Genomic DNA, 23726 nt, shown 5'->3' on the forward strand with positions numbered 1-23726 from the left:
TCGGAAATTAAAAATCCGCTCGAGTATTTGTTACGAATCTACGAAATTCGCTAATTTACAACTTTTTTAAAGACTCGCAATGAATACCATATTTTTGGAAATTTGTTTAAAATCGAACCGGGCTCGTGAATTCTCGAAAGCGATCTACATTTGCGCGTGTAGAGTAATTGATATGTCGAAACGATCCGCCTTTGTTCAGAGTCTGTCTCGGAGTCGCACAATCTAAAAACGAAAGTATAAAAATACAGGGTGGGGCGTTCAAGACAGGTAGCCTGGTAACTCGTTTATTTTCAAGGGTAGAAAAGAATGTTCGAGGCAGAAGTGGTCTGATTACCCGGCGGGGACGTAACGCGGGTGACGCCTTTTCGGTTTCGAGAGAATAGAAGGGCCAAGGACGTCCCAAGGTCTTTGATATTTTTCGTTAATTTCTTTCGACTTTATTTATCGCTCGATAGAGACTATGTTAAAAGACACTTCGTTAAAAGACTACCGACGAGAAGGTGGATCGTGGGTTTGTATAAAAACTTTATTCTCTTGGCCATATAAAATCATTCATATTTGTTCAAATACATGTTATTCTGACGCAACAAGATTACATCGACGTTCTGCATCCGATTAATGAAAAACCATCGATTCGCTAAGTAATGTCCAACTGTCTACGTCAATGTTAAAATACCCTTCTGTTAGAATTAAAAATAATGTTATTATTATTAGTATTATTTTTTTTTTTTCATTTTTGGTACCGTAACAAACGCAACACTATCGCGAGTACCTTTTGTTCGGAGCAAAAGCGATCGTTTTTGCACAGTCCCGTACGTAATTACATTCAAAGGGCCCGAAGAGCTCGCAGGAAAGAAGAAGCGAGTAATACCAATTATCGTAAAGTGAAAAAATAATTCTACGATATTATAATACCTATCGAATAAAGAAAGAACATTTCTTGGAAAAAGAACGATTCTTCGTTCCTGCTTACCCTTCGTGTAGCGAAATCAGCGATACGATAAAAAATATAACATTTCTCGTTAACATATATATTATATATAACGCACAACGTATGTGTGTGTATGTGTGTGTGTGTGTGTTTTTATCGCGACAGAAAAATGCCATTGCGTGGAATTACAAAATCCTTTTGAATCCTGTTCTCCGATGATTACGAATATATCACATGATAATTATAAACGTATCACATATACATATACATATATGTACACATTATATCTTTTGCGTACGTCGTGGAAACACAAATACACGGCATCGAGGGGCGGTAGAGGGGGGAGTAGGAGGTTTCACCTTTAATGCGAATATTGTTTGCTTTTCCTTCGGTGCGTACCAATGTAAACGAACGTGAACGACTAGACGTACTTGCGATATTGTCACAAGTAATTTCTTACTTCCTCTTAAAAGTCTCCCGAGAGCTCGTTAAAATGCAAACGGAACCGACGAAATGTACACGGAATCGATATAGAAGCTGCTGTACAGGTGTTCGCTAAACGGAACAGAAATTTAACATACGCGCTCTTACACATAGACGTACGTAAAAAACCTTGGAATACCTTCTACGTACATGATTACAACTTACGAATAATCTGCGCTACGAGCGCGCGCAGCGAAACTACCAACTTTTGCGCGTTGAGAAACGAACCGAGTGTATATTCCCATCGCGCAAGGGTCGCGTTCGTCGAAAGAACGTTGACTGCTTAACAATTTACGCGAAAAAAATAGTACACGTCGATGACCGTGCCTTACGCTAATCAATGATCCTTTAAACTAGTCGATTGACGGAGTGTAATTAAAAATGTGTAGATGCAAAAATAAACAGACGATTCACGAAAGCTCTCGGACAGTTCAGGATTTCGAGCTTTCGTTTTCACATGGATAATGTTCATCTCTGAGGTTTGCGCAAAGATGTTTGTAAACAACTAGGGGCTGGCACTGTTCGAGTTGCTTATTATTGCTATGCGTGAGTATTCGAATACTGTGATTGTGTGAGTATCTATGCATGACTATTCAAATCTCTTCAGTATTGTTGTATTGACGTGTGAACACAATATGGATCCGATGGTAGAAATTGTATTATACATTTCACACCATTGCAAAACCAGCGAAATGCTTCTTCTTCCCCTTAAAATACTTTTTCCTAGAGCTGGAAATATAATGCCTGCAAAAAAGAAGCTGTTTAAAACTGATAAAACTGAAAGACACAAACACATCAGGTTCTCCTTGTCAAAATAGAAACGTTGCGTAACATATTTTTCCAAATGATAACTAGACTGCGGATCTTTATGCATATATAGGAAATTTGAATGTGCAAGAAACTACAAAATGGAAACAATATGCAAGAGTATAGAAAATATTGATAATAAAGTTCATGTTATAACATTTGGAAAATGAAATAAATTCCTATTTAGGTTCAATTTTTGTAGGAACGATCGCGAAGATTTTATTTTGCATAAAGATCCGCAGTCTAATGATAACGGACTTTGATAGATGGTGCCAGCCCCAGTGACAACGAAGGACAGAAAGTAAGCGTTTGGTAATAATTCAATTTTCTTTTTGTCGAGCGATCAATTGACTACGATTACAGTAACTTGCGTAGCATCAAAGGCCGGCATTAAAAGTCGAAGAACTCGTCGAATAATGTTTTCCTTATTTTTTCCTTTTTTTTATTATTTTGCTCGTTTTATTAATAACTATGAAACGATTCGTATGTACATCAATATATAACGGCGATCGCATATGCCAAGATGCGCGTCGTGGCCCGATTCGTATTTAAACGATATAGGATAACCCTAATTAGTTTGTACAAAATTCATTCGCGAATACATAAAAGCGCAAAGTATCGCCGTTCCTTGCGAACGAAGGTTAATCTTCATCCACCAACGAGCTGGTAGCGTGATCGCAGGATTGCGATAGTTGCACATGGTAATTGGCAAACTCACAATGTTCCCTATAGGTTGGAATTAGCCGCGCGTGTGCGCGCACGCGGCCGTAACAGCAATTTACACCACTATCGTTTCGAAATGTTCCGAGGCTATATAGGATGCTCGTCTCAAGGGTAGATAACTGCGTAACTGATAAAATATCCTGTATAATTCTAATTACTAACTAATTCAATTTGCCTATACTTCTTGCGCAAGTTGCTTACAGAGTCTTTGAACAGAACAGGGTCGAGCCTCATGTTGGATCGCAACAACGGCATGTAACCGAAAACGGCTACGAACGTATTCATGCACGTTTGCCGTTGTATGAAATGGTCTGGATCGTTCCAAGGCGATCTGAAAATTTGTTGGGTCGAACAATAAGGTTAAACGATCGACCGCGAGGGTCGCGAAATTAATTCTCCTCTGCGCAGGTATTACGATTAAGGGTGCGCAGGAGCCAGAGCCAAACTCCGAGTTGACTTCAGCGACAGTTGCGGAAAAAGTAGGAAACTTCGGGACAAAGACAGAGAGAGCGATACAAAAATTGCAGGAGAGACGAGGACAGGGCGATTAGGCTAGCATGATTTTTTCCAAAGATATTGCTTCTTTGCTTCAATATCCTGGAAAAAATCATGCTAGCCTAATCGCCCTGTCCTCGTCTCTCCTGCAATTTTTGTATCGTCCTCTCTGTCCTTGTCCCGGAGTTTCCTACTTTTCCGCAACTGTCGCTGAAGTCAACTCGGAGTTTGGCTCTGGCTTCTTGCGCACCGGTTTCGGAATAGTAAGTAACGTAAGTGCATAAAAATCGTATATTTATGTGGATTTCGTTAAAGGAAACTCACATTCTTTATCAGAGGAAAAGTAACTTGCAATGGTTTTAGCACTTACGTCATTTACTATTTCGACTCCTCGTTTGTAAGATGGCAGGTAATTCGGGGTGATCGAAGTCGATAAAACGAGGAAACGAAAGGATAAAATGGCATTAGTTGCGCAAGTTGCGAATATATAAACTATTAACGAATTATTTTTTGCTGGTTTTATTTCTAACCTAGAGTATCCTCGACGCATTGGCTAAAATGTGCTAATTGGCTAAAATCTTTGTTTAAGATTCTGTAAATCGTTCGACAGAAACATTCTTCTCTATGGAATTGAAGAAGATACATATTTTACGTGATATTTTGTTCTAACCTACTTGTCTGTTGTCGTCTACTTCACGAAACGATGGACACGGGCCACAACGAGAACCACGGTACAAAACTACGTACAATAAACTTAAAAAGCGTCGGTAAATGCCATCACTAGCCAAAAGGACCGAAGCACAGCTCGAATTCGTACATCACGAAACGCCATGTTTGAGCGGGAAACAAATTTGAGCGAGAAATGAGCATCAATCAGCGCCGACTACTGGCGGAGACTTCTAGTACTAAACGATAAATTGGAAGTTCGATTATCGAAATAACGATCCGAATTTTAACGAATTGCTAGAAACTTCGATATTAGTCGGCCATTAACATTAAACTGTAACGGAAAATTAAAGTGAAAGTAACGGAAAATGTGAGAAATATGATCGCGATTGAGAAATAATGTTTGCTTAACGGGGTTCCACGCGATTTCGCGCGCGCCGAGTTCGAACGTGAAAGTAGAAGCTACTAGAAACAATCGTGTACCGAAGTGAACATGGAAAATCATTCGTGTAGGAATGGAGGGAATGGAGATGGGCGGCAAAGATGGTTCAAGAAGTATACCTGCGCAGTGGTTCGACTAAAGGTACGTAATGCATACCTGATTCCAGCCACAGTAGTATCTTTATACAATTTCCTTTGTGTCACTTTGATGGGTGGTCTTCGAGTGACGTGACTTACTAAAAAATTCATAAGTATGTCTTCGCAATTCTGCGACTGTTCAACAGTCTTATGAAGGGTCGAACTCAGTAATTCGGTGTACAACGTATTATAATAACGATGATAGAAGGCGGCACCAGTTAGAATTATACTATAATCATTTGTCCATTTGCTTGTGTAGCCCCACGAACGCTTTAAAAATTCGAGAAATTTATAAATAACACGAGCAACGTTCAAAGAAAGAAAGCTGTATTCGAAATATTTCGACCCTGCTTACTTTAGAATCGTCCCAATAATGCGATCTTGCTGGGTAGCCAACTATTCGATCAGGAAACGATCGCCAAACGGTAAAGGCGAAATCAATCTCGTCGGTATTGAGTGTGGCATCTTCGTCTAGCGATAATATGGCACTAGTTTTGATTAACGGGTGAGGAGAGAAACGTTGGGATATACCATCGACCGTAACGATGTGTATCGATGCTTTGATCCCTTGCCAACGTGGCCTTCTTGGTAGCGGAATATCCGAGTTCCACATTAGAATAATCTGAAACGTAAAGCCGTCGTGTATTTTCTATTCGTGGTAACGAGACAGAACAAAAGGATGATAAGGTTTTAGCACACTCACCCTATCTATGTATTTACTTTTTGCGACACTTTTAAGCAGACGATAAAGAACGGCAGTAGATCCTAACTGCGAGTAGATTATGGCAGTGAAGGTATTACCCGGATTACTCTTCGAAAATGGAAGTTCTTGCTGACTGTCGGCGAATTGCGGTAATATAGTTAACGCTCCAGGACTAGTATTCCAAACAAGTTTTTCTCTAGTACCTTCCCATGGTAAACGCTCGCGAATATTCTAAAAAGTTCAGTCGAAACTTAGAAAATGTTGACAAGGATCTCTCGATTATAATTTTAAGCAATTACCTCGAATACTGTAAATACGATTTTTTCTATAGAAGAGAAGTATCGTTCCCAAAGGAATTGTGTCTGCTGCCGTAATTTAAGTATCTGTACATTGGACACAGATCGTACTATATCTGGTATCTGAAAAATACAAAATTGATTATATCTCGAATTTGTTAGTTTTTATATAGCAAAACATAAACTGGTTTCATTTACTTGAAGTAACAGTCTTTCGTCAGAAAATATAACGGCTTGTGTCCAATCGATACGTTCGTGAAAAGGAAGTGCCCAGCCATTGCTTAAGATAACTGGAATACACCCAGCTCTTAAAGCTTCTAAAAAACGAAAACTACCGAGTCTTCTTCCTCGTGGTACGAGACAAAAGGTAGCATTCATCAATAAAATTTCATAATCGTACCTGAAATATCAAATTGAATAGTCAGTTTTGCCACACGATTAAAAAGATTATTTTCCAAGTATTCATACTAACGTATCATATTCCTGATTATCCTGTTGACAGTGTTCGTCTTGTAATTCTCTCCATGCTTTGCCGTGACGACAAGTCGTGACGAACACCAAGTCTTTGCCGTTATGTAAATGATAGAGAGCGTTTCTAGTCTCCGAACCAATGCCATGGACGTATCTTTTACCCTTGAAAGCTGCGACGTATTTTTTATTATTAGGAAAGTTATTTTCTAAAGCTTGACCTGGTTCTCCACCGCGTTCCGAATGTTGCTTTCCAAATAATGGTATAGAGATATCAAAATTTGGTCTATGCCTGAAGATGGACATGCTAGCTTTCGCGAGCATCGCGTATCCTAAATCGAAGGTTAGGGCCTCCTCCGCGTAATCAGGCCATGTTCCAGAATACAAATTAAATATTAAATGATTTCTTCCATTGTTCCAGTACGGTAATCGCAGCAATTTCGCAGGAAGGTTGTGCACAAATTCTGTAGACAATGGATCTCTGTCCAATGTATCCAAAGCTAATACAAATATACATGCTCGAGTCGGGTCCGAAGTATAATATCTTGATTCCGTAATAACGTTTAATATTTTTTGGTATAGCGGACTTATCACATCCTCGACTGGGTATACATATACCGTGAAACCTTGCTTGCATCTGGTAAAGTCGAAACAAGTCTCCATACGGCATTGTTTTGTACGTTGAGACATAAGAGAGTTTCCATTTGATGTTCTTAAATCCTTGTCGTAGAACTCTTCATTTAGACTTAAATATGAAGGCAATCGCTCGTAAGGCAACTGAGATCTGCCTGGCCACTTTTCACTTTTTAATCGGTAACCGCCGAAGTAACAGTAACCAAGAAACGCGCACGTTACAAATAATAATAAATAGCGTTTCTTGGCTTGCATTTTTAATGCAATCAGGTTATACACAAATATACATTAAACCTACACATTATTTCTCACGCTTAGAACATATGCATTTAATCATAAATGCATGACAATGAAGTTCGCGTTTGTTCAAGTTTGCATATATACGTGTATAAATGGAAAATTATTCTAAAATGGAATTCACTTCATTCCTAAAGTTTGCTGGAATAAAACAAAAAAAGCACATAACAAATATTAATAATAATACATATTACAGCAACTATAGATTGTTAATATTTTTATATTTAGCACAGTTAGATGATAACTCTGTACACCAGTCACATAGAAACTATCTAGGTCACTCGGTATCGCTAGTATTCATTAAAATAATATTTACGTTACCTATCTATAAAAAGACTACCGATAAAAGAACCAGACAAATGAAATGCGAGTTTAGTTACCTTCGAATACGAATGATTCCTTATTCGCTAGCCACAGGAACGTTTTGGGAGGTCCGATCATTATAAAATACATGGCAATACGAGTGCTACATCCGTAGTAACTTCACATTTACATTTCAATTTATACAATTGTATTACCATTTACAAAATGTCGAGCCGAAGTGACAGATTGTAAACGGTCGATGGACGCCTGTCGATGGTTAACCTATACGTGAATTTTCACGGACGTCGCGGAAAGATAGCGACAACGTCGAACATATCGATGCCGAAGTTCGATGAAACGACGTGTCGAACTATGGTTCATACTTATTTAGGACAAATGTATTTTCCTCGTTAGAACCGCGCAACGATGTAGGCTTTTTTTCTTTAGGTTAGTTCTGACGTACATCCAATTCGCAGAACTCGCCGGCGTTATTGCGCCCGTAGGCATTTTCGGTCGGCGTCACCACACACGCGTGACATCGATCGGTAAACGCCTCCAAGTGCAAAATCATTGCACGCAGCGCATTAAATAATTGGTTTAAAAAGCAACGCGAGTTATGCAATGACGTTGGAACGATTAGACTGGCAAATCGCTTATTGGTTCCTTCACGCGGAGGTCTCCAGAGTAGTCCAGAGATGTTCACTCGGTGTGCGTGTGTGTCTGTGCGTACGTTGTGTCTACAGATACCGTTGTAGGAGTAGGATCGTGTTTATAGCTACAGCTGGGGACTACTCCAAGAATTTTCTGTATTAGTCTCCTAGTAGTGCTATTCAGATGCTACATATTTTTATATATCGTGATGTAAATTAGAAATCAAATTTTCTAAGCTCATTCTCTTTGAAACGTTATTCTCATTTATATCTTATATGTATATATATACACAAACTAGGAATACTATACACTAGTTTGTGTTCATATTTTGCAACTGTCAACAGATGTTTTGTTTAAACGCTGTTTCCAGCTTAATTCGAAAATTGTTGTCAAATCCGTAGCTCGAGAGATGCTTGTGACTTAGATTTGTGTGTGCGCGCGCGTGCACGTGTGTGTATGTGTGTGTGTGATTAAAGCACCGTAACTCCACTTCAGAAATCTAAACAAAACTGGCCATCAAGGTTATCCCGCTACCTAGCGGTCGACCGATAAAGCTCGCGAGCCGTTTCTCCCGCTCCGATTAAATTTATTAAAAGCACCTATTCTTTTTTATTGCAAATCAATACTCTATTAAGGAGCTTAATTCACCGCAAAGCTTACACGATATCGAGAAAGGCGAGCGTGACCATATTGCATATGTTTTCTAAATGGGGTTTTATAAATTAAGACGTCACAAGTAATGTTAATTTTTATGTTTAGAGATACTATGGTTAAACGAAGTGGGAGTGTTGTGTGGGAGTATAATGAGTAACTCACCCAGGATTACGCTCTTATCACTTATCCCTCGAACGGTATAACGATAAAAGAATTGTTCACACTTTCGAACCACGATCTTCTTATAATGCTCTTCTTTAATCACAGCATTGACTCTTTTCTTTTTTAATCAAATTCTCCGTTGAATATTCAACCAAACCGACGAATGAATATCATTAAATCGGTAACATACTTTGACGGTAGCTCCTTGTGATTTACGCAAGAACGCGTGCCACTCGAGAGGAATTCGACGACACTTTTGCTTCGTCGGTGAAATTTAATATTTCCTCGCTCTTTGAAACAGCTTATTCCATGAGAACGCTTGCTGCACAATATTGCTCGCTCAAAGAACTGGTTCGAACTGTTTTCGCGACAAATGTTATCTAGCGACATACACAATTAAAAAGCTTCACCTTGATCGTTGATCTAATGGTTGTTTTTCTAAGCGTCTATTATATTATTATTACACATTTTCCGCGAATCAACGTTTTTCAGCATATAATTGCATACATCGACGAACGGTTTTCCTTCCGCTTAATGTTATGATTACATATCGTTACAATCTAATGGACTGCATTTAATGACCCAATAAACCAGTTATCTTTTTTGCAAAATCTTATCACTTTTTCTAATGCGCAAAGGAAGTACAATCAAGGAATGAGGTCATCTTTTCCAAGTCATTACATCAGACGTAAATAACCATTTTTTTCTGTTACAGTGTAAGCATATATTGCATGTTTTGTAACATTATGCCGATGAATATGTATTAAAAATGTTACACCACATATACTGTATCTTAATCGATTGTGCTTTTTTTTAAATGATGAATCATAAAGCAATGAAAATCAATAAATTATATGAAATGTGTTTTCATTACTATATTTTTCATCGCTTAGAGCTATAACTTGGTTCTGTTAGTAAAATAACACTGTGCACTATATATAACAAATACCAACTAAATAATGAAGGTTAATACATGCAAAAATAATTTTAATACAATGATACAATTTAGTTTACATTAAATTGCAATATAATCTACAGTTTCATCTTCTTTTATTTCACTAGAGTCTTCTTTATCTTCTGGTTCGCCGTCATAAATTTTAAGGGGACCTGACTTGGGCTTTCTATGTCTAATTCTGGTATCAGGTTTCAACTTTAATTTACGGTTGCGTACTACTGGCCATTCTCGTATCTGTGACAAATATTCAGCTGCCATTTGTGGGCTCTCCAATTTAACCATTGCACCCCTGAAAATTGATGGGTTTTATGAATCCTGTTTTTATAAATATATCCAAACATCGATACATAATTATTTACACGTACCTAAGGTTTCCTGAATACGGTTTCAACATTTTAATCGTAACACATCCTGGAATAGCTTCTCTCAACTCTTGAATTCTCGTTCCACATTCGATATTTGACACGAACAATCTGTCAAAAAGAATTTCATTCTCTGTGAATATGGAGATTAAGTAATTGTAATAACGATAAAGCAACAAGTACTTACGTCCTCGTAACTCGTAAATTTTCCTTCACTTCAGGAATAACAATTTTCTTCTGGACCACTTTATGCGTGGGTTTTTGTATTTTCGTAACGGCAGGCGCGATTAATACACGTTTCCCATTTATCAGTACGTTCTTCGAGGCTTTCAAATTTTTCATTTTTTCCTCGTCGTTGGCAAATATCACATAGCAGTGTCTGCTGGACTGTCGAGTGAGCTCCACTTTGAAGTCACCCGTAAATAATTTCGCCACGTCCTCTTCCTTTCGTATCACGTGTGGTAAACGAACGTACAGAGCCCTTTTCTTCTCCTTCTGGCGTCGTCGCATTTGCTTCGTGGCACGCATTTTACAAGCTTTCTATCTTAATTGGTCTCTTATAAAACAGCTTTGAATACATGAAACATGTTTACGTCGCAACAAGCCACGTTGAGGTTGATCGAGGTAGCGGACGTAGTTTTAGGTTATGTTTATATGGTTTATATCTAAAGCGTGTTTAAGAACCTACAAGAATGCAAGACGCGTGTACAATAGCACGCGCTCATTTGATTCTGCGAAGTGAAGTTCACCGATTGGCCGTTACCAACGAAGAAAGGTCAAAGAGGACAAATTCTACGAATAACCCCGAGACCATGTTCGCGAGAACGAATCGACCAATCCCCGTTCGTTTCTCTCGTTGCAAGGAGCAGCGATTGGTTCGCTCGCATGTCGAACAATGGCGACATCTGGTCGCCGACGCGTGTCTGGTGAAAACGTTTCTCTCGCGAGAAAAGTCACAGATGGCCGTCTGAAATCAACAACCGGTGCATACGAACACGAACGAGCGAAGTGACGCGGTTATGTACGGAAAACAATCGCGTCGTACGCGGAAAACATCTTCAAACATGTAAGAATCCGTAAACGCGAGTGCTGTCGCAGTCGAATTTTACGTTTATTTTTGTTCTGCGAGAAGCCAGCGAAAACCGTAACGTCGTTTCCCGAGCCCGTCGTTGCGTTTACGAGTCAGGTTTTGTCGTCGGTGACGTACGGTTTTTTCGGAGCACCGAGGCCAAACACGAATCGACGCACGACGATGAGCGCGAACAACGTGCAGGCACTCTTCGCGTGTTCCAGATGCTTTTCGAGGCATCCGTTCGAGGAGCTTTCCCCGGGACAGCAGTTGTGCAAGGTATCGTTTTCTCGCGTTTTCTGTGCTTTTTCTCAATTTTTCCGACACCTTTCGAGCGTCGCTTTTCGCGTTCACGAGACAGGGGGCTAATAATAGAACTTTCAATTTAAATGCGTGTTTCGCGTTGCCACGACGAAAAGTTTGAAAAAGATATCGATGGTTGGTTATAAAATTTATCACACGCGAACCCACCTTTCTTTCATGGTCGAACGTTTTATTCATTGATTGTACATGCTGGTTCCGAAAGTGTGACATAAATATCGTTCCAAAGGTTTCCGTTTGGAAGTTTTAGTTTACTCACGAAACACAGTCCTTCAATTGAAACGAATACTCTTTTACACTCTTGTGTGTTTTATGACATAGCACGAGTAGTGTGTGGACATTGGACTTGGTTAAATGTTAACCTTCTGACTGTGTATGTTATATATCGATTGCATGGAGTAGCAACTTCTTGTTTCGTGCTTTGGTTAGAGAATGGAGCAGTCAAAGGGTTAACGTGTACACCATAAATTTCTATAATTGTACGTTTTTGTTTCTTCACAAACTTTCACTACATTGTGTTGCATATTTAGGAGTGCAGAGGTGCATTCCCTGTGGTGAAATGTACGTATTGTAGGTCAGAATTCCAGCAAACGATGTAAGCACCCCACTGATACTGCTTTATATTCGTTACGATCTTATCGCTGCATCGACGCCAAATAATTCTGCTTTCCATCTTACAGAAAGGGTAACACGAGTACGATATGTAAAAAGTGTGAGCAGAATGTGAAGTCTTACGGTAAACCGTCGGCCTGCGAGTATTGCAATACCATAGCTGCGTTTATCGGCAGTAAGTGTCAACGTTGTACAAATTCCGAGAAACGGTATGGACCACCAGTCACTTGCGAACAATGCAAACAGAAGTGTGCCTTTGACAGACAGGACGAAGATAAAAAGGTGATATCCTACATAATAATGACCATTACAGTACCTTCTATAAACTATACTAAGATTAGAATTCTAGTCGATAATTCGCCATTCTTCTCGTACTGTTTATGCGCAATGTTAACCAAGTGATTAATGTTTCTGTTGAAGGTCGATGGAAAATTGTTATGTTGGCTGTGTACCCTGTCTTACAAACGAGCGTTGGCGAAAACGAAACAGTCGGACGCGGACAGAAGGGCACACTTGAAACTGGCACAGCAACGGGCGGCGAAACACAAAGAACAAAAGTAATTATACAAATACGTAATGCCACAAGGTAACTTTGTGCTCAGTAGTCTTAATTCTATTCATCATTATTTCAGTGTCTCTTCGATATAAGATGACCGGGTAACGTTTATTGCGCGAGGTTCCCGCGCGTGTCTCGCGCTCATGTGACTCGTTCTGTTTCAGATTGAAAGGTCACAATAAAAGACCGCACAGAGTGGACGTTACGAAACTACCGCCCCAACCGGAAATCGCGGAGACGAATGGCCCTACACCGGTGAAAGTGGCGAGGATGGTCGGTGCCCACGATCCTCATGATCCGAACAGTTCGGACCATGTGGTCGCGGTCACGCAACTCAAAGAAAAAATAGCCCACCTTCAAAAACAAATCACAATCAAGGACGGGCAGTTACTTGCTAAGGATAGACAGGTAGCTTCGTCGTTCCGTGGAACACCACTGAATTGGGGTTAGGTAGATAATAAGATTCACCAGTTAGCTGTGATTGACGACTGTACTCGTCATGCGTAAAATTTATTTACCATTGGTTATTTAAGAGTATGTTAAGAGAACTAATATATAGTCTTTACTGTCCAATATTTCAATTGCGTGACTTAGTCTGCGTTTGACGAGTATACGTAGCTTGATACTTACGACATACATAGGTGCGCGTTCTGAAAAGAGGATGCCACAGCTGACTGGTTAATACGAAACGTTGGAAAATATTGTAAAGATTACTGTGAAGTAAAAGAACCAACCAAACTATAACGATTAGGAAACTGACTGAAGCTATATAATAGACAGTCTTATTCACCTCGTGACCGTCTCTGTTCGCAGATAACGGAATTGAAGGCGAAAAACTTCACGTCGGAAACGGAGCTGCGCAACAAAATGAAGGCCACGGAGAAGGAGTACGAGAACAAGGTATCGACGATGCAATTGAAGATCTCCACATTGTTGAAGGAGGTTGCCTCGTTGTCGAAGAGTTCGAAACGGGGCGACAGACTGGCTGCCACGAAAACGGAAGCCGGGACCAACAGTGGAAGCGGAACAGACAGTCCTGTACCTTTCTAAGGTAGGACAATTCACAAGCTCATTATTCTTCGTCGATTATCGTTCGAAACTAGAGTATGTTTTCATTTATGTTTCCATTCGTCCACGCGACCCATCTTGCGATAACAGAATGTTATCGAATGTTCAACGTTTCCCGGCTTCTTAATCTTTCGTTTCCGCCAAGGGCCAAACGTTGCGAGAAGAATTCCAATTTATTGTGTTTTTAATTCTGTCCAAGTATTCGTACAAGAAATGTATTATTTTCGTTACCTCGTTCGCATATATTTTCGTACTAATACATATCCATCCGTAGCGAGTTTACAGTCACTGTCAAAAGTGTTTCAACGCCGTTTCCAACGGTCGATCGGAATAACATGCTCGAACGAAATTGATAACAACGAAAACGTTAATCTTTCCTAAATACGATGGTTCGGGTCATCCGACAGGTTCTTTTTTTATCGGTCTTTGTACGTTGTATCGTTTGGATACGTGATATGTCCGACATTAGTATCGTCATCGTCACATTTCGTTTGCGTTTGTTCGAGGCCGCGTGCTTTGAATAAGTGTCGTTTCAAATATAACAATGGAACGTGTAATATTTCGGGGAGATGAAAGACTTTTCTTGAAATTGTTTTCAGGGACTTGGTTAGCTGTGACAACACACGTGAATGTCCATACCCACATGAATCATGTGGTACATTACGTATAGTTAATTGTTTCCATTAATAAGGCAAAATCTGTATTATTTTTCTAATTAATATAGGAATGTATATTATCCTCGGCGTGTGTGCACGGGGATGCCGATGCAAGTGGCTAAAGAGGTGTTACAATCGTAAGTTAGGTAGCTTTTCCCCCTAAGCCCGTTTCGCTTCGTGTTTACGTCCTTGACTGTGGCACACGAACTTATGCGAACCGACGATACTGTGAACAGAGTACGTTCTGTGACTACGATGAAGCCACGTGTAATCGTTTAATTATACAATAAGAAAATTGGACAGGCACTCGGTCTGATGAAACGAGTGATTTAAACGAAACAAAAAATAAATAAATAAATAAATAAATAAATAAATAAGTTATGTTTAACGAACGTCGATGTTTGCGTGATGAACGAACAGAGTTACATGTGCAGACACGCGTACACGAACAATACACACACTATGATAATTGAGCAATAGTGCTGCTGTAAGAATTTTTTTCTATTTATAAACGACGATGAACCAGGATATGTTGATTGTAGATCAATTTACAATAAAAGGTTGAAAACGATATACCTCGCCTTATGAGTTGAAACATATCCTTGGACTTCCTTCCTGATCGAAGGATACGTATTCCCGTTCGATCGTCTAGTGATCGAATGGGGAGCGCAATGTACGCACGAGTGTTGAAAAGATGTTTCTGAATCAGGGCTGAGACTCGTCGAATTCTTCTGTATTCGAATACCGTTCGAATGTTTCGTGCACTGACCGAGTACATCTCGATGGTCATAGTATGTATTTGGATCCTTCGAGTACGCTGTTCGTTTTTAAATGCTCATACCGTATGCCTAAATAATCACGTATATAACGATAATACAGATTGCTCGATTCAAATAGTTCCTTGTTCGAAGGATTACATGAAAACAATTAGCAAAGAGTAATTAATTGTGTACGAAGTTGTCGTTATAAAGGAAAATTGCAATACCCCAAGAAAGGGATCCAAGAATTCGAAAGCTACGATGCTGTGGTGTTCGTGCCGAATTGTCGATGACACCGACTCTAAACTAGTCCAGAAATTGCCGAATGTTCGCACTACTCGACATTCGAATACCTGTAAGATAGTTGAATATTAAATCACGCGACTGGTCTCAGTCCTACTCTGCCGTTTTCTTTTGCCTCCCGTGGTCGAACGCGTAGCTTCCCGACTTACAGTTAAGGGGCAGGTGCGAATGATAGGTAGTGACATGTGCAATATAAATATCCAACAGCCATATATTTATTCTTTATTTTAAGAAACAAATGCTAATTGAGCATTACCTATTCAATAATTGTAATGATAATAAATGCGTAACAATTTTACTATATACGAAGTGTAAGGATAATTAACATTTAATTTATAGTCGTTTAAATACGTTACGAGCGCTTACACGCGTATACAGTACAGAGTTGGAGTTTATCGTTTAATTATTACGAGATGGTAAGAACTAAATATTGCTTGTTGTTTTGTTGACGAGGCGGTTTAGTCGCTTGCTTCCTTCGATCATATCTACTTTCAGCGGTATTTACACGATCTTCTCGGTTTCTCCTTTTCATTTCTCTACAACCGTCTTTCATGTTCTTTCGTACTCCTCCTCTCCTCCTTTTTTCTTTTTTTTTTTCTTTTTTTCCGCAGTTTAAATCTTACAAGCTAGGTTCAACTTTCTCCCTCTCGCTCATTCGTACATGCACACAGAACATGTACACACACACGCACACACACACTCTCTCTCTCTCTCTCTCTCTCTTTTCGTCTCATTATTTATAATAGTGCGTTTATTGCAGGCAAGGTAGGGAATCGAGGCAATCTACGGAATGACAATCGACGAAACGTCACTGGAAACCATCGCCCGCGATTCGAGATTGCACTTCGAGCGTAATAAAAAAATATACTTGCGACATCGATCCGTTCATCGTTAACACTTCTGCGACCGAGGCCAGGAACACCGCCAGGCGTCTTCTAGAACAACGTTTCTCAGACCGGCTTCAAGCACCGAGCCGCGTGATCATTGTCGATAGGTCGTGCAGCGATTCTCGTCAGCTCCGAACCCTTTGGTACACGAATTATTATTATTTTCGGCGATCCGTAGAGCCATCGGACGCAACCACCAGAAAGTGTGTGCATCCTCTTTGAATTTCCACGAGTTTCGTCTCGGAACGTTCTCAATTTTATCAAAGAACATGGTTCCTTGACTGTAATTTTGAAGACTATAGTATCCTCCGTTTCTGGAAAGGCTGTTCTAGGACCCTTCGGGTCGCCAATAGTCCAAAAAGTATCGTTTGTACGTCCAAGATGGCGAAAGTGTTAAGTCCGACGATCGTTAATGTACATCTGTGTTCTGTTCAACGGGTAGAAAAACGAACGTAGAATTTCCTCTGGTATATACCGCAGGTCTCTGTTTCCAGTGTCGTTACCGCGGCATAGATTTCATATGCAGGCCTAGACTCGCCACCGGACGTCAACACCGTAGAATCGAAGCGCGATCAGTCCTCGTGTTTTTCACTTTTTTCCCTTCGCCTCCACGGTCTCGACGGCGGTGGTCGTCAGCGTCCCGCGCGTATTTCTCGACGAATAGACCGCTAACAGCGTGTGTAATTTTCACGTTCTAGGCATGAGGCATTCGGTAAAACGCCGCGAGTCTTCCACGTTGCCTGTTTACGTAACCGCAGAACAAAGTTCGGCGTGCGAAGGCCTTGTCGAAGGATTCACTCCTCCCTGACGACCCTTTACGTTTCTTTTCTTTTTTTTTTTGTTTCTTTTTTCTTTTCTGTATATTTTCGCGTTTCGCTGCAATGGGGAATTAAAAACACACGCACACGTACACTCTTGCGCGCACCCATTCGCTCTTTCTCTTCTGCTTCTTTCTTTTTTTTTTTAAAGCTGCCTTAAAACTTACGACGCGGCGAAGTTAACGTTTCCCGATAAGAGAGATTCGAAAGCTGAAAAGGGTGACGGCGGAGCAATGGAAGATACCAACTTAACCGGAAAGAAAATGAGAAAATAGAAAAAAAGAATGTGAAATAGAAAAACGACTTCAGTTCCGTTAGAAATCTTACGACGAGCACCATGACGTTTGCAGGAACCATAGAAGTTGTCGCGTTCCAAGCTAAACGGATAGACGACGGATGTGTGTGTGTGTGTTTGTGTGTGTGTGTGTGTGTGTGTGTGTTATACTTCGGTTGCTTTGGATTTCATTTCAGAGAAATTCTGTCTGTGTGTGTGTGTTTATTTTTATTTTTTTTCCGTTCTTTTTTCTCCCCTGCTTTGTCGAAACTGAGGCTTCGGAAAAAGGAAGAAGTTATCCCAGGTTTCGTGTTCCTGTTTTTCTGGATCGTTCGGCTCTTGGAATCGTATATCGCGATGCGCGCGTAGCTTCTTTAAAATTCATTTCTTTTAGACGATCGATGATCGTGCTTATATCAGTCTGCGATACATCGTTTGCGTCGCCGTCGGCGTCGAGCGGCGCTTCGTCTATTCGAAAAGTCGCTTGGAAGCAGGGCTTGGGACCGTTTCGATATTTTATAGCTCGTTGTTCGATGATTGATTGGTATTTGAACGGTAGTTGAAAGTATTCGAATGACCAATGCTTTGAGTAGATAAGCATTCGAATGCCCGAGTACTCGAGTAGACAAGCATTCGAACGTTCAATAACCTTCCCGTATTCGAATCTAGCAAACTACTCGAGCTTTATTCGAGTCCCAAAGGCCCATTTGGTTAGACGCCAGCGAATCGCCGTTCGACGATCGACCGTTTTCGCATGTCTAATGGTAGGCTGCGCTTTTTCAGTTATCTCGACTGTCGACTATCGCGGCGCTTAAAACTTAGTGGAAGTACGAAGAGTGGCGAAGTATCCCACGCGAAATTGGAAGATACGAAATCGCACAAAAGATGGGCATCCAGCGTGGAAAAGAAAAATTTTAGTAACTCCCGTCGATCACAGTAGCGTTTTCTAAAACGTTCCTAGGTCTAGATGTTCTCTTTGCGTGCTGGTCGTTTACCTTTGAATCGATAATTGCGAGGGAAAGGCTCGAGCGGACCTTGTCTTTTGATTATACACGAAAATATCCACGAGACGCAGCCGTTGTATCAGTATTCCTCCCTCTTTAACCCCATTTTTGACTAGATTTCCGCGAATTACTCTTCCACCCTCGAGGCGTGCCCGTGTTTAGTGTGCGCTTTCGATTGTTCCCGATTAGAGAATCGCGCCCGAGTCTTCGAACCACCGAAAGAAATAATTCCCTCTTTCTTTCGAAACGATTTTTCAAGAGATCGTCCCTCGTCGTATGGAAAATTGTGGTCGGCTCGACGAGCCCAATCCCTTCGTCCCTTTCTGGGATTAATTTGTGCGCGATCGCGATTAGATAAGACAGATAAGGGAACGTTTCTTCGTTAGAGTACGATCAATCAAGCCGATTAAAATCACGGATCCTAGTATTATCGTTTCGCCGCATCGGCGACGATGGACGACGAAACCGTTCGAAACGAGAAGAATAGAAAGATAGGCGGAGGCATGTGTGTACGAGCTGTGCGCACCTAGTCACCGATGCTTAAATACTCGGAACAGCATTTGATCTTTGGAAAGGAAATCCTGTTTTGTATCCATACATTTGTTTCGTTCACTTCGATTTTTTAAATCTGAATGCTACAAGAAATCATCGTTCAAAACCACTTGTCATCTTTCACTGGTAATAATCCATATAAAAATTTGAAGAACTCCAAAAATTAATCAGATTGCTACGAATTTCATTCCACCTGTCCATATGCACGAAAAAGTTGGGTTACTTTAAAAATCGATGCTCTAAGCATTCACCGAGGTATAGGTGAACGCGCGCGTGTGTACGCGTGGAGGGGGTGAAAGAAAGAATTGAAAAAATCAGACTATGCTTTCCGTTTCGAAAATTCCACGATAAAAGAACGCCTAAAAAATATATATATACACACACATATATATATTTATATTAATATATATATATATATATGTATATGTTATGTATACGAACGTGTATAAATATAGATATATAGATACTCGATCACCGAAAGCTTTTATATTAATTTTTGTAATTTTTTTTGTTATTTTTCGTGACTCGATATTTTCCACATAACGTTCTGGAAAAAGGTTTTCTTTTCGTAAAAGGGATTACCGTTTCGAGCGCAGCCTACCGTTTTTCTCGCCAAACCGACGACGATGTACATATACATAATATATATAAAATAAAGGTATTCATAAATTAGAGCTCCTTATAATTATATTACCTTTAAATTATATCGAGTAATTAATAGTAATGTTAGTATATACAGGTACAGGTCTCGTATAGTTTGCAGTCGTGTCGTCACTGGTTGTTGTTTGTTTCTTGTTTCTCTTGTTAGTTCGATTCGATCGTCGCGTCTCTCTCGCTCCAATTTAGTTCACTCGCAGAGACGAGGAGAAACGTTCGTCCGAGAATAATCCACGACAAGCAAAGACCGTTTAAATAATGCAATTCTCAAACTTTAACGTTTATCCCACAAACGATGGATGAACGACGACGATCGAAAACGTAGTTCGTCTCTTGTTCGTTGCTCGAAGAATTAACCCGAACGATCGTTTCTCCCATCTCTGGTTCCTCGCGCTTTCTCCGTAAATCCGATGCTGGCGGGTGGCGACAAAATCCGCCGCGATTTTTCACTTTCAGCCGCCCGAAGCTCATCGTAGAAAATGGTACCGTGACGTCGCGCGGAGGAAGGAAAATTTACGCTGTTTCGATAGCGCGACCAATGGGAGGGAAGTCGGAGTCCCTCCTCTCTGTGTTAGAATTTTAGAGACTTTTTTTTTAAAGATTTATGGAAGTATTTGCGAGGAAGCCTGGCGATTTGTATACGAGTAGAAAAAACGGTAAAACGGGCACGACGGAGCACCGCGTTGGTACGGTACCCTTTTCTAAGCGTCGCTTTAGGCAGAGATGAACGAAGTTTTGCAACAGCAAACAACGAATCGGTCAATTTTTGGTCTTCCGTTGGGAAATACAGCGAGTCCTGTCTAAGAGGCGTCGAGTAGAGTCCTCGTTATCCTCTCCACCTGACGCGAGCCGAGCAGCTCCAACGAGTGGTGGGGATATCCACGCGCCTCTTAGACGGAATCCATCGTATCCTCGTTTGTAACTTTTACTCGTGACTCGATGCTCGCAGTTAGGCGAAAAATTCGCCCATCTCTGGCTCTAGGGTGGTCCGTGGAAGGATAATCGAGAAGCTCGAACGACTTTGGCGCGCCCCACATCCCCCCACCCCTCCATTTTTCGATTCTATCAGGGAATGGCAGCATGCGACGGACTCGAGTTTTCTAAACAATAAAAAAATCCCTATCGTTTCGTTCGGGTCCGTTCTCGTCGTTTCTCCGTTATTCGTGAGTTCGGGTGATTCTTCGTTGGTTCGTGTTGGCTACCATAGAAAAAATATAGAAACGAGTATTTACAAGGAAGGAACTTTGTTACGCTCGTTAGCTCGGGGGAATCGCGTCGATTAAACGGTGTACGGTAAAGTAACCGGCTTCCGGGAGGAGTGTGTACTAAAAGCTTTAATTCCATTCGCGTTTAACAAGTATAACCAAGCAACAACATTTTTCAACAACCTCGGGTCAATTTCTCTCTTCTCCTCCTCCGGGTCCAAAGATGGACAAAATTGTACTCGATCGACAGGCCAGAAAACGAGACGACTCCATCGCGATTTATTTACAACTACACCGTGGATGTTTATGCAAACACGTATTTTTACAAATTCAAGTAAAGAATCGAGATTTAAACGAAAGTATGGTTTGTCCTCTAAACGGTGTAAAGTGTTCTTTACGTATCCTTGCATTTATGCGTATTCTTACTCAGTCTCCCATATTTACATTTGCGATAAATGCATAAACATCGACAGAACAGGCGTACTATTATTTTTTCGAGAAATAATAACAGTTCGTTCGCGAGCGAATCATTTGATTAGATTTTGTCAACGGAAGCCTCTCTAAACTCGTTCAATTTTGTCCATCTCCGATCGAAGCAATTACCACCGCCCTCATTCTACCCCCTCCCCTGTCCGTGCTTGTGTCTTCGTAGAGTTCATTGGCGCGCTGCTCGTCGCGGGCGAATGAAATTTAAGAAACGTACGGCATCTCCGTGCAAGCTCCTCCCCCTCGCGTTTTCCGCGTGGGAGCAGCACGACCGAGCGCAAGGAGCACGGGGTTCTCTTCACTGCCACCGCGCGCGAGGGTGGACGTCGCTTTCGTTCGTCGTGAGCAACTCGTTTACCATTCCACGGCTGGATTTTGCGCTGGAGCGAAAGGGCTCATACCCCCGGTCTTAGGTGCACTCGATTATGTGAGGCTGGGAGGTCTCTATGACGCTTGGCCGACTCACGGAGTTCTCCAGGTTGTGGAGGGACGTGGAGTGCGGCCCGTGAGCGGATCCGTGCCTCTCGTAATTGTCGATGTGCTCCAGTTCGCATTCCTTCGGCATGGTTCCTGCAACACCGTCAAACCACACCTTTCAGACCAAGGGAACGATCGAAAAAACCACCCCGCGTTTTTTTATTTTTTATTTGCGCCAACTAGAGGTGTGCGGGATCCCGGTCGGGACGGGAATTCCTCCCGGGATCGGGATGGAATCCCGAGAATTTCAGAATCCCGAATACATCCGGGATTCCCGTGATATTTCCGGGATCCCGAAACCATTCGGGATTCCCGAGAATTTCGAGATCCCGTAAATGTTCGAGATTTCCGGAATTTCGAAATCCCGTACATTCGGATTGCTGAAATTTTCAAGAATAACAACACTTTCGGAAATCCCAGATATCATTCTATATCCCGTACGTTATCGGGAATCCTGAACATTTTCGAGATCCCTTACATTCTCGGGAATTCCGGATTTTTGCGGGATCCCGTGTATTCTCGGGACTCTCGAATCAACTCAGGATCCCGCATAAACTCGAGAATTCCGAATATTCTCGGGAATCCCGGACATTTTACGGGAATCCCGCACACCCCTAGCGCTAACCCGTCATCCCTTTCCACGCGTATTTTTATCTCGTATTCACTTTTTCATTGTATCCCAGTTTTGTTTTGTTTTGTTTTTAATGTGGTGGCTTTTGAGGGCGATTGCATCCTTTAGATTTGAGTTACACTATGTTGTCTATATTTGTTTTACGAACCCACAAAGTTTCGCTTCAATCCGACATAGGCCACACGCGCCCTTTAGACAGGTGAATTTACTTTGCCGCCTCTATCATATAAGATACGTCGGATAACATTCTTAGGTCTATGCGAAGAGTGTTCTACCAGAGATGGGCGAAACTTTAGGCTTCGAATAAATCTGAAGTTTGCCGGTATGTTTGTCTCGTTTCCTTCTTTGGAAAATGTTCAAAAGAGGAAACGAGACAAACATATCAACAAACTTTAGATTTATTCGAAACCTAGGGATTTGCCCATCACTGGTGTCCTACTATCTCAAAACTCTCAATAGCGTACGATGATGTAATTTCTTCTGTAGCACTCACCGACATTCATGTCAGGGCCGTACTCGTAGTAGGTCGGCGAGCCCACGGCCGCGGCCAGGGCAAGCTCGTCCTCGATATTGTTGGGCCTGCAGCTGGTCGTCTTCCAGTGGGTCCTAAGGCCGCTAGCGCTTATGTACTTCTTGTCGCAGCCTTGGCAGGTGTAGGGCCTCTCGTTTGTGTGTAACCTCTTGTGCAGCTTCAAATGAACGAACTGGGTGAATTTCGCGGGGCACAGGTCGCAGGCGTAGGGCTTTTGGCCGGAATGCAGTCTCAAGTGGGTCTTTAGGTTCGAGGTAGAGCTGAACCTCTTCTTGCAGATCTCGCATTGGTGGGGTTTTTCGCCTGAAATCATAAACAATAGTTAGAAACTTGGCTCTTGGTGCATTAAAACTTGCACGAGTTTGCAAATTGATGCACAGTCCGTCCCATAGGTACTCGTACCTTCTATTGAAGACATTTGTCTAACTCAATTGATAGGTTTGATGTTTTCAAATAAATTCAACTAATGAATTATAGACAGTAATGATTGGTTAAATGCAAGACGACGTAACTGTTACCGAACAGCGTGGTTGAAGAAGATACTGTTAACACTATCTCCTCTATTATACAGGGTGTCCCAAAACTCGGGGAGGAGCCGGAAATGGGGGGTAGCTGAGACGATTCTGAACAACAATTTCCTTTGCAAAAATGTCGGATGGGGCTTCGTTAAGGAGATATTAAGCGAAAACCCC

General features: G+C 41.3%; 5 protein-coding genes across 17 annotated transcripts in view; 1 reads left to right on the plus strand and 4 right to left on the minus strand.

The window, feature by feature from the left end:
- LOC128877009 (uncharacterized) overlaps positions 1-4692 on the minus strand; it is a 93207-nt gene extending 88515 nt beyond the window's left edge. For both annotated transcript variants that reach the window (XM_054123931.1, XM_054123932.1), the window contains exon 1: positions 4110-4692. The gene's annotated coding sequence lies outside the window, so the exon portion shown is untranslated. The remainder of the gene's footprint in view (positions 1-4109) is intronic.
- Positions 506-9669, minus strand: LOC128877010 (exostosin-1). Of its 3 annotated transcripts, XM_054123934.1 has the most exons (10): positions 8852-9669; positions 7462-7562; positions 6156-7222; positions 5882-6083; positions 5687-5806; positions 5388-5618; positions 5040-5306; positions 4704-4954; positions 3146-3275; positions 506-3071 (listed from the first exon to the last, which is right to left on the minus strand). In XM_054123934.1, the coding sequence occupies exons 3-10, from the start codon at positions 7037-7039 to the stop codon at positions 3000-3002; spliced, it is 2157 nt and encodes a 718-aa protein (XP_053979909.1). In that variant the 5' UTR covers positions 7040-7222; positions 7462-7562; positions 8852-9669; the 3' UTR covers positions 506-2999. The 3 variants fall into 3 exon arrangements, with proteins under 3 accessions (XP_053979909.1, XP_053979910.1, XP_053979908.1); XM_054123935.1 differs by lacking the exon at positions 7462-7562; XM_054123933.1 differs by having other exon boundaries at positions 7462-9669.
- A 152-nt stretch (positions 9670-9821) lies between these two features.
- Positions 9822-10855, minus strand: LOC128877012 (uncharacterized). Its single transcript, XM_054123941.1, has 3 exons — positions 10356-10855; positions 10172-10279; positions 9822-10095 (listed from the first exon to the last, which is right to left on the minus strand). Exons 1-3 carry the CDS (start codon positions 10694-10696, stop codon positions 9867-9869), a joined length of 678 nt encoding a protein of 225 aa, XP_053979916.1. The 5' UTR covers positions 10697-10855; the 3' UTR covers positions 9822-9866.
- Positions 10856-11100: 245 nt separating this feature from the next.
- The window catches only part of LOC128877011 (protein FAM76A), an 88297-nt gene continuing 75671 nt past the window's right edge, over positions 11101-23726 (plus strand). For 3 of the 7 annotated variants that reach the window (XR_008457177.1, XR_008457178.1, XR_008457179.1), the window contains exons 1-6: positions 11143-11516; positions 12089-12153; positions 12239-12452; positions 12591-12727; positions 12891-13134; positions 13540-13777. Coding sequence is in view for 4 of the 7 variants with exons in the window: in XM_054123937.1 (XP_053979912.1) it covers positions 11421-11516; positions 12089-12153; positions 12239-12452; positions 12591-12727; positions 12891-13134; positions 13540-13776 (993 nt within the window). In the remaining 3 variants the exon portion in view is untranslated. Of the gene's footprint in view, positions 11517-12088; positions 12154-12238; positions 12453-12590; positions 12728-12890; positions 13135-13539; positions 13778-14393; positions 15022-23726 lie in introns of those variants that run through there. The other 4 variants (XM_054123937.1, XM_054123939.1, XM_054123936.1 and 1 more) reach the window with 4 other exon arrangements.
- LOC128877008 (neurotrophin receptor-interacting factor 1) overlaps positions 15698-23726 on the minus strand; it is a 24685-nt gene continuing 16656 nt past the window's right edge. For all 4 annotated transcript variants that reach the window (XM_054123926.1, XM_054123930.1, XM_054123928.1 and 1 more), the window contains exons 7-8: positions 22996-23337; positions 15698-21964 (exon numbers count right to left, since the gene is read on the minus strand). In XM_054123926.1, coding sequence (XP_053979901.1) covers positions 21804-21964; positions 22996-23337 — 503 coding nt within the window. In that variant the 3' untranslated portion in view covers positions 15698-21803. The remainder of the gene's footprint in view (positions 21965-22995; positions 23338-23726) is intronic.

This window comes from Hylaeus volcanicus, chromosome 5 (assembly GCF_026283585.1).
Source record: "Hylaeus volcanicus isolate JK05 chromosome 5, UHH_iyHylVolc1.0_haploid, whole genome shotgun sequence".
Taxonomy (NCBI): domain Eukaryota; kingdom Metazoa; phylum Arthropoda; class Insecta; order Hymenoptera; family Colletidae; genus Hylaeus; species Hylaeus volcanicus.